This window comes from Chiloscyllium punctatum, chromosome 9 (assembly GCF_047496795.1).
Source record: "Chiloscyllium punctatum isolate Juve2018m chromosome 9, sChiPun1.3, whole genome shotgun sequence".
Taxonomy (NCBI): Eukaryota; Metazoa; Chordata; class Chondrichthyes; order Orectolobiformes; family Hemiscylliidae; genus Chiloscyllium; species Chiloscyllium punctatum.
The window spans coordinates 125,103,454-125,118,862 of NC_092747.1; the positions used below are offsets into that span (position 1 = coordinate 125,103,454).

At 38.5% G+C, this 15,409-nt stretch overlaps 1 protein-coding gene across 3 annotated transcripts in view; it reads right to left on the reverse strand.

Moving 5' to 3' along the window:
- Window positions 1-15,409, reverse strand: part of LOC140481653 (protein diaphanous homolog 3-like) — a 604,739-nt gene that overhangs the window by 406,627 nt on the left and 182,703 nt on the right. For all 3 annotated transcript variants that reach the window (XM_072578185.1, XM_072578184.1, XM_072578186.1), the window contains exons 6-10: window positions 11,217-11,288; window positions 11,040-11,109; window positions 10,321-10,457; window positions 6,209-6,314; window positions 266-376 (exon numbers count right to left, since the gene is read on the reverse strand). In XM_072578185.1, coding sequence (XP_072434286.1) covers window positions 266-376; window positions 6,209-6,314; window positions 10,321-10,457; window positions 11,040-11,109; window positions 11,217-11,288 — 496 coding nt within the window. The remainder of the gene's footprint in view (window positions 1-265; window positions 377-6,208; window positions 6,315-10,320; window positions 10,458-11,039; window positions 11,110-11,216; window positions 11,289-15,409) is intronic.

A 15,409-nucleotide genomic window follows, 5' to 3' on the forward strand; every position in this document is an offset into this window, starting at 1 on the left:
TTTCCTTCATTCATCCATAATGATTACATACTTACTACCCTTCCATTAATGTTTTCTTGATTTAGTTCTTTTGAACTTTACAAATAATTTTTCAAGATCTGAAACTTTACAAATGCTTGTGTCCTCTCTCCAAAGACTTTTTGATTGTATTTTACATACAATTACATCAATTTACTTCATCACCAAGCTGTGTGACATTTAGTAAGTCAATATACTTATGCAGATTTCTTCAGAATAAACTAATATTAATTTGCACTATCCTTACCAGCAGTATCTCTCTCAATCCACAACGCACAAATTCATTCCGTAAGTGTATTCTCAAATCTAAATCATCAGGAGTGGTCACAAGTGCATTAATAAGCTGCATACAAGCCACCTAGATATGGGACAAAATATAGAGTTGGAATCGTGAAGCATAAAATTAATCAATGTTACATTAGCTGAATATCTAATGATGTTGAGGTCAGGGTTAAGGCACAAATTAAACAGAACAGAAATTTGGAACCAAGTATGCAAATTTTAGTACGAGAGTGCTTAACATGGACTAGTCACATTGGAAAGTTCACATTCTGTTTTCCAACACAGATGTCCAGAAGAGGCAGTAATATTTTGAATGACTTAACAGTTACTTTAATTAAAATAATTGAACATTGTGGAAGATAATAAACTTGAGGCAAAGCTTTGACTGTTTAATTTAAAGTAAATTGGGAATGGCAGAAATGTACTAGGTATTGTCATTGCAAAATGTTTCATTCTCATTAACCAATTATTCACCACTCATATCCATGTACTTGCGAGGTCAGCAGTGACTCCATTGTTTTTCCTCATTGGTTCGAACAGTCTGATTGCAACAACATTTGTGTTACATAGAGAGTTATACAGGAGCAGATCTGCATCTTGTGTTATTTATGTGAAGCCCGTTCTGCTATCTATGTCAGTTTAGTAATCAAGAGACAAGCTAATGCTCTGGAGTCAAGGGTTTGAATCCCATCTCAGCAGTGAAATTAAAATTCAATTAAACAGCTAGAATTAAAAAGTTAGTCTAATTGAATCCATAAATCATCCTTAATTGTCCTTAAGACCTATCTGGTTCATGACTGCCCTTTAGGGAAGGAAAGCTGCTACGTTTGCCTGGTCTGACCGACATGTGACTCTAGATCCAAAGCAAGATGGTTGTACCAAAATCATTACAATGTCTAAAGAAAAGGTTTTCACAACCCTGCCAACCTGGCAAAAAGATCTGGAGGCTTGTGCCAACATTGGGAGAGTGATCCCGTAGGCTAGTCTAGAAACAGCCTGACACTGTCCATAAATCATGATTCTGTGAGTATGACTACGTTCAACAGAGCATAGTCAACATGCCTGAGTATCTCCTGTCCCACTGGTAGGCCAGATCCATGAGAGATGGGAGCACAGTTGTATTCAATTAGGAGGGAGTTGCCTTAGGAATCCTTAACATGGACTCTTGACCCCGAGAAGTCTCTTGGTATCTACTACAATCTGAAACTTCTGGGTTCAGTACATACCCATTGCTACCATTACCATCAAGCTGAGAGCTCAACTTTTGACAATAAAAAGTGCAGGAGGGCATGTCAGGAGCAATACCTACAAATAGTGTGTCAACCTGAGGAAGCAACAATGCTGGATTACTTGAGGCTAAACAGCAATAGCAGCATGCTGCAGGGAAAAATATTGGGTATGGCATGTGTTAGCACGGATTAGAATGAAATAATGACGTTTAGTGAGCTTAACAAACAACAATCTTAACATTTTTTTTAAGATTTTCCATTTATTCTTATTCAACAAAATTAGTTTGGTTAAAAAGAAGAGAAAGATACACAAGGAGGCTCAGGTTGAACAATATAGTAGACAGACAGAAGTTTATAAAAATACAATATGGTTGAACTAGCAGTGAACTAAGGCCTTATTTGGAGATGAAAGGTGAAGATGACCCTTTGAAAAAACAAAGCAATGGGATTTTTTTCCAAAGATGGGAATAAAACACAGGTTCTAGAAAGTAGATAGGGAATGGCTGGGAACTGAGATGTTAGGTGCCTCTGCAAATTTGGAATGTGAGAAAAACAAGGTATAAAATCATAGAATTCCTGCAGTACAGGAGGTGGCAATTTGGCCTATCACTTGTGCAATGACTCTTTGAAGAGCATGGATCAAGGTAACAAAAATAACTAAAAACGTCAGATAGGAATGAGTTCAAGACCAGGTGGTGCTCATAAGGAAAAAGTAACCGAAGATTATTTTTGCTCTATAAAGGAAAAGGAGGGATCAGTGCCTAAAGTTAAAAGAATTAACTGGAATATCTGAGGAGTAGGGAAGACAAGATAGTAGTCAAAAAATCGTTAAGAACTTTTATTTTTTTCTTCTTTCTTGGGAAGTAGACATTACTGGCAAGATCAGCATTTTTTTCCACAAACTCTAATTGTCATTGAGTAGCTTGGAAGACATTGTAGAGGGTAACCATGTTGCTAGAGGTCTGCAGGCACATGGAAGCTTGGCCAGCTGTGGAAGGCAAATTTCATTCCTGAAGGACATGAGTCAGCAGATGGGTTTTTACAACAATCCATGATAGCTTTGTGGTTTCCAGTTGGTTTCTTAGAGCAAGAGATCAGTCAAATGTATGAGATATGTTAGGAGAGGAAAAGGGATCAAAGGGGAGAAACTAGCAAGTTCAGACTAGATCTAGGCAAGATCTAAACAAGAGAAGGAAAAGCACTGGATTTTATTTTTGTTCGCAAGAGAAGAGTGGCAACAAGGTCTGTATTTCTTGTCATTTCTATTCGCCCTTGAGAAGGTGGTAGTGAGCCACCACATTGATGCATCAAATCACTCAAATGATACTTCTGATGTACTCAAGTACGCTAAACATTTTATTAGCCGGCACCTATGGGACCAGCAGTATTCCAATTGATCAAATATTTTGGATAATCAAAAGGTCTATATAAACAATGTAAAAATGCACACTAAGTAATAGAAACATAATTTGGGGATACACACATCATTGTTATATGTTAGTTAGAGCACAAATCACTTAAAAATTAATGTAACTTTGCCTTAATTAAAACTAGCTAGCAAAGAGCCTTCTCACTTCCACCCTCAATTAGTTATTCGGACATCATGGAAATCATGATATTTGAGGAGAAATTTACTTGAAATTGAATCAACTGTTGATATTTCATGCAGCCATTCTATTTAACAAGTATATTTACTTTGAGTTGAATAAATTTTTAAATTTATTGGACCGAGTAACAGTAAATTTCATGGTATTTGCGGTTTACAATATTTGCTGGTTTATGAAGAGTGCCAGTTTACAGGGTGCTGGTTAAAATGAAGTTTGTTGTACTTCAAACGTGTTGCTTGCTCATGAGTGATGCATTTGTTTATTGCTGAAGATGAGCTATTTATTGAGCCTCCCCTCCTCCTTCTAGTTGTTTACTTATCCTCCACCATTCACAACTGGATGTGGTACAAGTACAGAGCTTAGAATTGATCCATTTTGCAGAATCCAATGGTTGCAGCTCTATTGCACATTTGCTATTTAGCACCTGAATAGTCCTATGTTATGACTTCACCAGGTTGGCTCCTTATTTTTGAGTAAGTCTGGTGCTGCTCCTGGCATGCCCTCTTGCACTATCCATTGAACCAAGGTTTACCCAAGAATAAAGGACATGCCAGGACATGAGGCTTCAGACTGTGGTTAATTATAATTTTGTTGCTGATGGTCCAGAGTGGTTCATGACTGTCCAGTTTTGGTTGGCAATTTTGCTTGAAGTCCACCCGTTAGAGGACATCTACAACATGAAGATAGGACTTCATCTGTTAAATGACAGTGCAGCAGCCATTCCAATTGATACTGTCATATACAAAAGAATCGGAGATTAGTAGTTTGGTGAAGATCAGGTCAGGTAGAATACTCTCTCGGTGGTTCCATCACCATTTCCCACAAACCTAGTGTAACATCTACAGCCTTTAAGACTCAGCCAGCTCAGTCAGTATTGATGCTCCCTAAACCACTCTTTGTGGTGAGCACTGAAGTCTTCTAGAGTATATTCTGCGCCTTTGCCACCTACAGTGTTTTATCCAGGGTTTTCAACACAGATTGTACCAATTCATCAGCTTGAGGTTTCCTTGCCCTTGTTTGACCTGTGGCCAATCGACTTCATAGCATCCTAAGGGAAATGTTAAGGACTCCCAGTGCAAATCTTCCCCAACTGTATACAATGGTGCCATCATTCTGTCAGTGGACCAGGACGTACCCAGCGATGGTGATGGTGATGTCTAGCACAGTCATACCTTTCCACAGTGTCAGGCTATTGCTTGACTAGTCCGTGGGACAGCTGTCCCAATTTCAGCAAAAAGCCCCCAGATATTGACAAGAAGGAATTTGCTGGCTTTGCATGGCTGCATTTGCTATTTTTCTTTTTGCTGTGAGGTTGCTATTTTGGTTTCTGTCCTTCTTTTAGTCTTTGTAATGCTTTCACATGATTGAGTAGCTTACTGGGCCATTCTAGAGGGCAGTTAAGAATCAGTCATATTGCTATGGGTCTGGACTCACATATAAGCTTGACCAGAAAAGGAAGTAATTAGATTTGTTTTTTATTCCAGGTTAGCAACTCAAGCTCGGCATGTTAGCTTGGGAGAGAATGCTGCTTTTATATGACTTCTTGTTTGATTTAGGGGATTTTACACAGGGACCAGTGTTGGTACTTCTCTGGTACTCTGAGATGCCTGTCGCAAATTGTTCCAAGTTTTTGAAACATCTAAGACTTCACAGATCATTGACTGCCCAGCAAATTATGACTTCATTCTCAGGTTGGAAATCCTAATCCTCAAATACGTTGTTGCTTAGCCAGCCAAAGACTGAAGTGGCAGAGTAGAAGCAAAGGTGAATTTTTTATTGTTTTGTCAGCCTTTGTAGAGAATAGACTCTCAAGAGATGAAAAATAGTCTGCATTTTCCAGGACCTCTCGCAATGAGATGAAGTATTTTGCTGTAGGAGTTAGCTAGAAGATGACTTTAGTCATCCAGGCGTTTATTGGAAGTTCCACTTTCTTCAGAGAAGTCAACAATGATCTGAAGCTGAACTTCTGAGTTATGGCACACCACAAAGACCACCTGCAAAATAAACCTCAGTGGCTGAGCTTGCACTAGAGTTAGGCTTGGTGATTCTGTTTTGGATGTACAGGTTGGTCATGTTCACCTCTGTCCTATAGATTATCACCACAGATATGGGGAATTTGAAGTGAGATGTAATTTTGCCACCAGCCAAATGAAGAAGAGGGATGGCTCAATGACACAATCTTGTATGACCCCAACCTTCAGAGATGGACTCTGTGGCTTTTCTGATGATCAGGATCACAGTTTCTAAGTCATTGTGGACTAAGCGGAGCAATGGACAATTTCTGTGCATCAAATTACTGAGTGCATCAAATTACTGAGTGCAACCAAATTTGAGGGAGATATTCCTTTAGTCTTTGGACTGACAGAGTTTGAGCTTTTTTTAAATATCAAAAACAGCCATGTACATCAGTCGACCCTGTCAATGCACTTGACTTGTACTTATCATGCACCAAATATCATTCTATGATGCCTCTTGAAAAGCAAAAGTCACAATGCAACTCTGGAAGGAGTTCTTCAGTCACTAGGAGAAAAGGGATTAAGAAGAAAGTGGTGAATGTGGGTACAATTACAACATTTAAAAGAATGTACATGAATCGGAAAGGTTTGGAAGAATAAGGGCCAGGAGCAGGCAGATAGGACTTGCTTAGATTGGGAAAGGACTGGTTGGACCGAAGGGTCTATTTCTGTGCTGTATGACTCTATGACTCTGTAACTAAGCCACGGCTGTGAAACCTCTGGTCTATAACAGTAAATGTAACCTGGTGCCCATTAAAGCAGAATTCACTAGATCCTAATGTCAACATGGATGAATACATTCAGAACAAAAACAATACAATAGAGCAACATTTAAATTAATGATGGAGAATCAGGCTCTGCACTTCAATGTTCCAATCTTCACAACACCTTCCAGAACCATCTACATTCAGTTAAATTTCTCTTTCAATTTCTGAATTCCTGAATGCATGACAGCACAAGCTTCAAAGTAGCCAGTTGATCCATGATTCAGTAAGTAATTAACATTCAAGGTGAATGTATGCCACATCTAATTGTGCCATCTCAAGAATAAACAAACCTTTAATTGAACAGAGGTGTCACGTAGACCTTCCACAATGGGGTAAAATCTTGCCCATTTCCTTAATTCCCCTGCTGTAGTTATGGCTTCCAAAACATTTTCAAGGCTTAAAGATAATTCAACAACAGTGTCAAATACAAAAACAATTGAGTACAACGTTGTTGATCTATTATATATTATATAATTAAAGAAACTTTTAAAAATGGGCAACTAACTTGCAAACAAAAATTTTAATGACACAATAGATGGAAACATTGGAGGTGGAACAAACATGCCTTACGCAGAGATACATTGGTCCAAATTTTCTGATGGCCAGTCAGTCATGAGTGCACCAGTCCTGCAGAATCTCCATCACAGCACATTCCAAAAGGAATTGCCCATGGAACTGAAGATTCCACCAGGCAATTTCTCTATATCTGGAAACCTCCAGAAGTCTCCATTTAATATGGAGAATTCAGAAGGTTCCAAAGAAATTAAATGATTAATTACGCAGGAATAGTTAGACTATTAACTATATAGTCTAATTCCTGAGTAACTGTTCAGCTGACCCCATACTGTATAAACTCCTGGAAGTCGACCTGTCTTCATCTGTTCCTGACCAAACAGCTCTTGACCTATTCTGGACATAGACCTTGTCCAGGAGGAGCTTAAAAATGTGTTGCTTGAAAAGCGAAGCAGGTCAGGCAGCATCAAAGGAACAGGAGAATCGACATTTTGGGCATAAGCCCTTCTTCAGGAATGAGGAGGGTGTGCCAAGCAGGCTAAGAAAAAAGGTAGGGAGGAGGGACTTGGGGGAGGGGTATTGGGAATACAATAGGTGGAAGGAGGTCAAGGTGAGGGTGATAGGCTGGAGAGGGGGGTGGGGGCAGAGAGGTCGGGAAGAAGACTGCAGGTCAAGAAGGCGGTGCTGAGTCTGAGGGTTGGGACTGAGAAAAGGTGGGGGGAGGGGAAATGAGGAAGCTGGAGAAATCTGCATTCATCCCTTGTGGTTGGAGGGTTCCTAGGCGGAAGATGAGGTGCACTTCCTCCAGGTGTCGTGTTGCCATGGTCTGGCGATGGAGGAGGCCAAGGACCTGCATGTCCTTGGCAGAGTGGGAGGGGGAGTTAAAATGTTCAGTCATGGGGCAGTTGGGTTGGTTGGTGCGGGTGTCCCAGAGGTGTTCTCTGAAACGTTCCGCAAGTAGGCGGCCTTGTCCACCCCTAAACCCCACCTCTCTGAACCTGAACTCTTTTTCCCACTCTGGAACAGACCCCACTTCACCTTCTTCGGAGCCAACCCTTGTTCACTTTCTCCAGACCTGAACCATTTCTTCCACTTTGTATCCTCCTCTCACTCTAGATTCATTCCTCTCTCTCATTGCCCTTGATCCCCTTGAACTCCTGGGACATGGTTGAAACTCACTTTTTAACCCTCCACCAATGCACTCCTGACCTGCTCCTAATTCCCACACACCCTCCACTTCCCTGTTCACGAACTGATCTGCACATATACTGCTCCATCACTGACCTCTTCTTATCCTCCACCAGCCTTGGTCCACCTCTTGGGACCATATCCCAACCTGCCCCACCAGACCCAGTTTCTCATAGCTACCCCACATGAACACAGTGCATCACTTGCCTGGTCTTTTGGTTGCCTGGCACTCTATCCCCGATTGGCTTCCTATTTACTTGACACACACAGGCTCTCTGTGTGAGATTGCCATTCCTTGGCAATTCTGACCCTTTGTTAGAAGTTAGAGTTAGAGAGACATGCAGCTTAGAAACATTCTCTCTTTCTCTCAGTGTGTAACCATTAAAAGGACAGCACTTTATCAAAGGGACATGTTTTAATGCTATACAAGAACTGATTTTCAAATTGTAGATTATGAGCAATAATCTTTCCTATTTGGAAGTCAAAGCAGTATATGAAGAAAAGTTAGAAATGAGAACAGGTATTAAGCATGCTATCAAGCTCAATAATTCTCTAACAGTAATATCTGATCTTACTTCAGACAACACCAATGTTTTGCGCTTGATGAGCTTGCCTCACAGTTTTGTCTTGATAGCCATTCCAATCTATTTTCCTTAATTCCATAATCTAAACAAACTGAATTATACAGCGTTTTTAAAATTAACCACAGAAGTTATCAGATAGGATGTTGACCTTCCAAATTCATGTTTTCTTTTTCTTACTAGGTTACTGCGTCTGATTTTCTTCCAAACTATCCAAAAGAATATACTTCATGATTTTACTTGTTCTTGAGGAAGGTTAAAAAAAAATGGTTTTGCCTGGGTTAGTTTTTATATTCTACTCACTTCTGACACTCAACTCCTCTAACCAATGCTCAGCTATTCAATTGTGAAAATAAAGCTATGAATATTTCCTAAAATATATTGCACATTTCTTATGTTCCATTTTGTTTAAGAACGCTAAGACTAGGACCTTGAAAGGGACTTTCTATTTGAAGGAGTACTCACTGCTCTTCCTTTAATTACATATTTGCTTTTCTTTCCAATTTTTCAAATCACACTTTATGTCAAGATAGTACTTAAAGTAATTCATGCCCAATTAATAACACATGAATAATGATTTATCAACAGAAAGCGTTAATATTGTATGTTGATTTTGTTTTCCATTGCTTTTTAAATGCTTAATTAACAACTACACATGTAACATTCCATTATCTTTTCTCTTTCAGATACTGAGCAGATAGTTAACATATATTTAGCATATTGTCACTGTAAGCATGCTATACCATGATTTATTCAGTAAATTTTGTAAAATCTATAACTATGACTGTCAAATCCATTTCTGCTTTGTAGAAACTAACAAAATTACTCTTATAAATACTCTAAAGCAATAATAAGATCAAGATAACTTAATATGTGTATCACATGTCAATTTTGTCTCTCATCAATGCTTTATCAGCTATCAATGGTCAAAACTCATGAACTTTTATTGAGGTCAAACATTTTAGAAAGGTAAAGGCAGCAAGTGCATCTATAATGAATGGAAAGATGCTGTCATGAATAAAAGGACAGAAGACTCTTGGACCACATCCTGGGACTGGAAAATAAGTTGGTAAAGTAGACAAAGGAAATTTGTGTTTTATCAGCCAAGGCACAGAGAGAAAGGTTAAACATGCTATGTCAAACTGCATAAATCACTAGTTGGGCCATAGCTGGAACGCCATTTGCAGTTCAGGCCCCTACACGATTGGAAAGATGCAATGCCTTTCAGATGGTGCATGTAGATTTCGGGCAATAATACCTGGACTGAAGAATTTTAGGTTTGAGGAAAGATTGGATGGGCTAAGGTCATTATTTTGGAGCAGAAGAGTTGAGGGGAAACCCATCAAAGAATGAAAAATTGAGGGGTCTAGATAGAGTGGACAGAATGCCCTATACTCCTTCACTGAAAGACCCATAACCAGGCCTAAGTGGTATGAGGTTTACAGGTGATTTGAGGAGAAAGATTTCACCGGGATGTGATGAGGACTTAAAATTCACTGTCTGAAAGCTTGATAGAGGGTAGAAATCTGTATTTAATTTAAAAAGTAATTGAACATGCACTTGAAATGTAGTAACCTACAAGCTGTAGAACAAGAGCTGGTAGGTTGGATAAGGCTGGATGATTACTAGTAGCCTGGCACACAATAGACCAAATGGCCTTTTTTCGTATTTTAAGTTTCTATGATTCTATACATAGTGAAGAAAACACTTAAATACTAATTGTGATAAATGGATGCAAACTGCAATAACATGCTAAAAGCACAACTAATGTGTTGACAACAAATATAATTGGAATTTAAAACAGAGAGGATGAGCATCAACTGCAAGCTCTTCCAGTGGAGAAAAAACCAGTATAAAAAATCACATTATCACAGGAATTAGGTACAAATTTTCTTCCCTTGTCCTTACATTGTGACAATGCATAATAAACAAGCCCAATTAACACAAGTAACATTATGTCCTCTGACGTTTGAAACAAATCTTCTATTAAAAATAAATATCATCATATAACAACGTTTTCAGGACTGGCAGCAATTAATTCATATTATTTCTTCAAATGTCCTGTATAGCAATGCTGCCTCCTGTGAAACTCACATTCAATAGAGGTAACAAAAACTTACATGTTTTCTTCTCCCACAATACAAATTGCTGACAGAAGCTTGATTGCATCTGTCATCATGGTAGGCTGCCTGGGATCAACAGCTCTGGCCAGCAAGAATATACTTCGTTCTTCTTCCAGGATTCTTTCCAATCCATACTAAAATTAGTGAGGTGGCAAATTTATTGCATATTAGTCACAAAGTTACGTTTTCAAATTCACAGAGTAATTTGCAATCAATACTAAATAAAGGAATTTGTTTTTTCTCTCTAATCAGTCAAATGGGCTTACTACAGACCATTAGTTGCAGCTCAAATTGTCTGCTGTCTTTGCATAGGCAACAACTTCATTTTGACAATTAGGCAAAGGATACATAAATTGAAAGATTTGGACATGTACTCCATCACATTCCGCTGGTCCATCATATTTTCATTTTAGAAAACATAGACACAAAAACTTCGAGTCAATCTTTCCAGGCTTTAATGTATTCTTCTACGTAATCAAAATCAACACTCAACTTTTCAGGAAAAATTAACTGTTATTTGTAAAAAAATCAATGTCCATACATTCAATGAAAAATCTGCATCAGAACATTAAACTTAATGTACTAAACAAAGACTTCAAAATGATAACTTTAAAATAAAGTTTGTTATTTAGTACAAATGAGAAAACATAAGGCACCAAATCTAGCAAATCTGAAATAATATCAAACATCACAGCAATATAATGTCATTAAGTTACCTTGTTGTTCATGAATGCTCTCAAACACTGAATCACTTTATGTTGACTTTTGCGGTCATTTTGTTCTTGACTATGATGAGGATAAAACAAAATATTTATTTTAGTTCAGGAAACAAAAACGATTTCAAAAAGCAGATGATCAGGTAACTTAAAACTGGCATTAGAAACTGCACTTACTTCCTTGTGAGTAATTTCTCCAAGACATCCAAAAGCTGCTTTAAACCTTCATTTCCAAAGCTTCCAACCCAACTGAAAACAGAACAGAATAAACTGAACCAACAAACTAAAACATTGGGAAGTCCAAAAACCTCAATCTCAGCAAAGTACTGAATTGGTTTCAAAGAAAAAAAAGATTTTATTTAATATTGAAGAATTTTTATTGATATTATTTTCCACTATCAGGTATGACTAAGCAGCATATATTAAAATAACTTGCTTCATGTGTTTTAATTGTTCATAGAAACTAGAGGTGAAATTCAGTTTACAAGCCAAGCAGGGGATGGGGTTGGGTTGGTGATAGCAATCAGCCTTCTCACTCATCCGTCAGCTTAGGGCCTTATTTTCTTGAACGTATTTAACAAATTCCTCCCCATCCAAGCCCTGAACATGATGGCAGTCCTGATCTATGTTCGGAAAGTTATAATCTCCTACTGTTACAACATTAGAATGCTTACAGATATTGGAGATCTCCTTACATATTTGTTTCTCAGTTTTCCACTGACTACTTTTTCTGGGGGGAGGATGCTATAGTTCAATCTCATCAAGGTAATCATCCTCTTCTTATTTCTAAGGTCCACATACAGTTTCACAAAAAGTCTAAGATTCCCAAAGGAAGGCAAATAAGCACCTGATTGGGATTTAATGCTGCCATTAATCATAGAAATGGCGCCTGCAGGATTGCCAGTGTCTGTACAGCAAATAAACGGGGCCATAGGCAGTCATTAAATTCAGCTCCACACTTTAACTACAAATTATTTGTGCCAGGCATTGCCACAGCAAATGCTTAAGTCAGTAAATGTCAATATTTCTACATGAAACAGATAAGCACTTATCTATCTTTCAAAATACAATATTGCAATGTACAATACGTTCCTTTAAAATAAAGTGTTAAATATATTTTCTCCACATTGGAATGATTTTGCACCAATATCTTTTACATCAAAAAATATTTTTTGGATAGGGAGGAACCCAATCTGACTTTGGGTCTGATATAAAATTGGGCAGACTTCTCAAGTTCAAGTTCATATTGACAATGTCAAGCATTCAGTACGGTTTTTAGACATGAATGTAGAGCAGGTATATCAAAAATGAAAGCCTAAGATCATTTACCCCTGTAGGTAACAATTGCTCAATTATTACTTTATTTTCTCGTTAAAATCTATACATAATGATTTTTTACAGACAATAATTTTTGTTGTGAAAATTATTTGACAAAACCCTGGGGCATGCAGAAACTCACTGCATACAATTGTAACCTATTGCATTTCCCAAGCTCTATAATCTGTAATTAATTTATGCAAAATATATATTGATACAACAAAGCCAATCTGGTGAAAATAGAATAAAACTATATAAGTTCTATTCTGTATTTTTCATGATTTGAGACATGTACTTATTCTTCAGTGAATAAGGGCAGGCCAAAAACATTGTTATTTAGCTTTAGCTCGATGTAATAATATGAAAGTTATTGTCATTGATAACCAATCACTGACGAGGCTGATGGTCCACCCAGGAAATCCTGTGTCATTGCTCATGGACTCTCTGGGTCCTTGTAGAGCTGATGAGCCTGATCTTGGACCCACATCTCTGACCACACAGTTGGCAGGTGTTTCTGGGAAGTGGAAGTGGTCCTTAACCTTGAAATTATTGCTATTCTTTTTTCCCTGTCCTTTCCTATACTCCACTGAGCATTTTCAAAGAATCATGACCCTTCATACAGGAGTTTTCTCCAAGTTGGTTTCTTCCAAATGAAGGTCTCCCTTGGATTTCTTGAAGGAAGCCTTCAGAGTCTTTGAATTGCTTCATGCATCCTCCTCTCGCTCAAATGCCTTTCTTAAGTTGTATGAAGACAATTCACTGTGGCAATTGAAACTCAGGCATCCCTAAGTACATGGACAGCCAGCGAGGTTGGTTTCGATTATTGCTGATACTCTTGGCTGCTTTAAGGACCCTCATATTAATACGCTTGTCCTCCCAGTTGATGCATCAGACAGAATCTGTCTCAAATGGCATTGATCTTAAGGGCCTTGAGATGGTGTTCAAATGTTTTTGGAATCGGCTAGAAGAGTCAGAAGGATGACTGCTTTATACACAAGGATCCTGGTATCAGCACAGATGTCACAGTCATCGAAGACTCTCATTCTTCAGCATTCAAAGGCAGTGCTCACTGATTAGATGCAAAATTGAATCTCTGCATGGATATCAGTATTAGATGAAAGGTAGCTCACCAGGTCAGTGAAACGTCCCACGTTTGGGAGAATTTCTCCATTGATCTTAATGAAGGAATAGACTGGAACTTGATAAAGGATTTTAGTACAAATGGTAGTCTGCAAGCACAGTCATAAAATGGAAAGTGGACTTGCTGAGAATTAAAATAGAGGAAACCTCAGATTTATAGGGGACAGAGTGGGAAACAAGCTAGAAGAGCACTGAAATGAGTGAGTCCAGAAGTAAAAAAGGCATAAGTGGGGGTTTCAGCAACAGATGAGCTAAGATGTGGACATTTGCCCTGTTAGTCATGGCACAGGATCAGACGTAATACCAAGGTTGAAGCCGAGAACAGTTCTTTGCTAGGCTTTCATGAAGGCACTAAATCAGGCTTGACGATTCTCTTCTGAGAAGACAGAGATGACCTTGTTATCCACAAACAAAAGATCCACAAGTGGGGTCAAATTCATTAGTTCTGATCTAGTTCTGACTGGTGTCCAGTTCTCAGAGAGAAAGACTCAGTTGGATCAACTACAAGTTGACAATTGTTCTGGTATAGATAGATCATGTCAAGAGTTCACTTCAGATACTTGGAGGATATAATCACCAACAATTCAGTTAGGAGCAAAATCCTATATTGCCTTCCGTGATTTATATTACCTTCTGGGTGGGAGAACATTGCAATCAATTTCTTTTTTGCACAAAGGTCTATGAGGTCCATCAAGGCCAAATTCTGAGATAAAATTTGACACAACAGATAGCATTTGAGAGGAAATTTAAAGGCTAATAAAGTAATAAATAATAATAGGGAGTAAGTACATACTCAACATGGAAATCAAAGAATCCAGGCGTATTTCTCAAATTTAATTGAAATCAGGAACAAACTCAGATTCGGAGCAGTGAGACAAATCAACAGGGATTTTATACCTCAAATGTTCCTGTGATTCATGATTAAAGTCCTGAGGAACAGAATAAAGTTGGTCGAGTATTAAGTTAAAAATCACACAACACCAGGTTATAGTCCAACAGGTTTAATTGGAAGCACACTAGCTTTTGGAGCGACGCTCCTTCATCAGGTGATTGTGAATATTAGATAGAGTATTAGATAGATCGAGTATTAGATAGGGATAATGTGCAGGAACATAACACAAGGCATAGAACTAACAAACCTAAAGGTCAATTTTCCAGTGTAACCTGGAACAAATGGTAGTCTGCAAGCACAGTCATAAAATGGAAACTGGACTTGCTGAGAATTAAAATAGAGGAAACCTCAGATTTATAGGGGACAGAGTGGGAAACAAGCTGGAAGAGCACTGAAATGAGTGAGTCCAGAAGTAAAAAAGGCATAAATGGGGGTTTCAGCAACAGATGAGCTAAGATGTGGACATAGGCCCTATTAGTCATGGCACAGGATCAGACGTAATACAAGGTTGAAAGCGGGCTTGATCACAAATACTTTGCAGGGCAAGTGCTGGAGTCAATAGTAAGGGAATAGAATCTGGAGCAAGGACAGAAAACCATGTCTTTAGTATCCCCAATATTTAATTGGAAGAAACTCCTGTGCCTCCAATACAAGTTATCAGAAAAGCAGTCTCAAAATTTAGCACCTTGAGGACTCCTGACTCATAGAGTCCTACAGCACGGCCCAAACTGGTCCAGGCTGACCAACATGTCTCTCCACACTAACTCCATTTCCCAACACTTGTGCAATATCATTCTAAACCTTTCCTATCCATGTATTTTGTCCAAATGCCTTTTAAATGTTATTGATGTGCCTGCGTCAACCACTTCGCTGCATACCACCCTCTGTGTAAAAAGGTTGTCCATCAGCTTTGCTTTTATTCTTTCCTCTCTAGCATGGAATGAGCTGCCAGAGGAAGTGGAGGAGGCTTTTACAATTACGCCATTTAAAAGGCATCTGGATGGGTATAGGAATAGGAAAG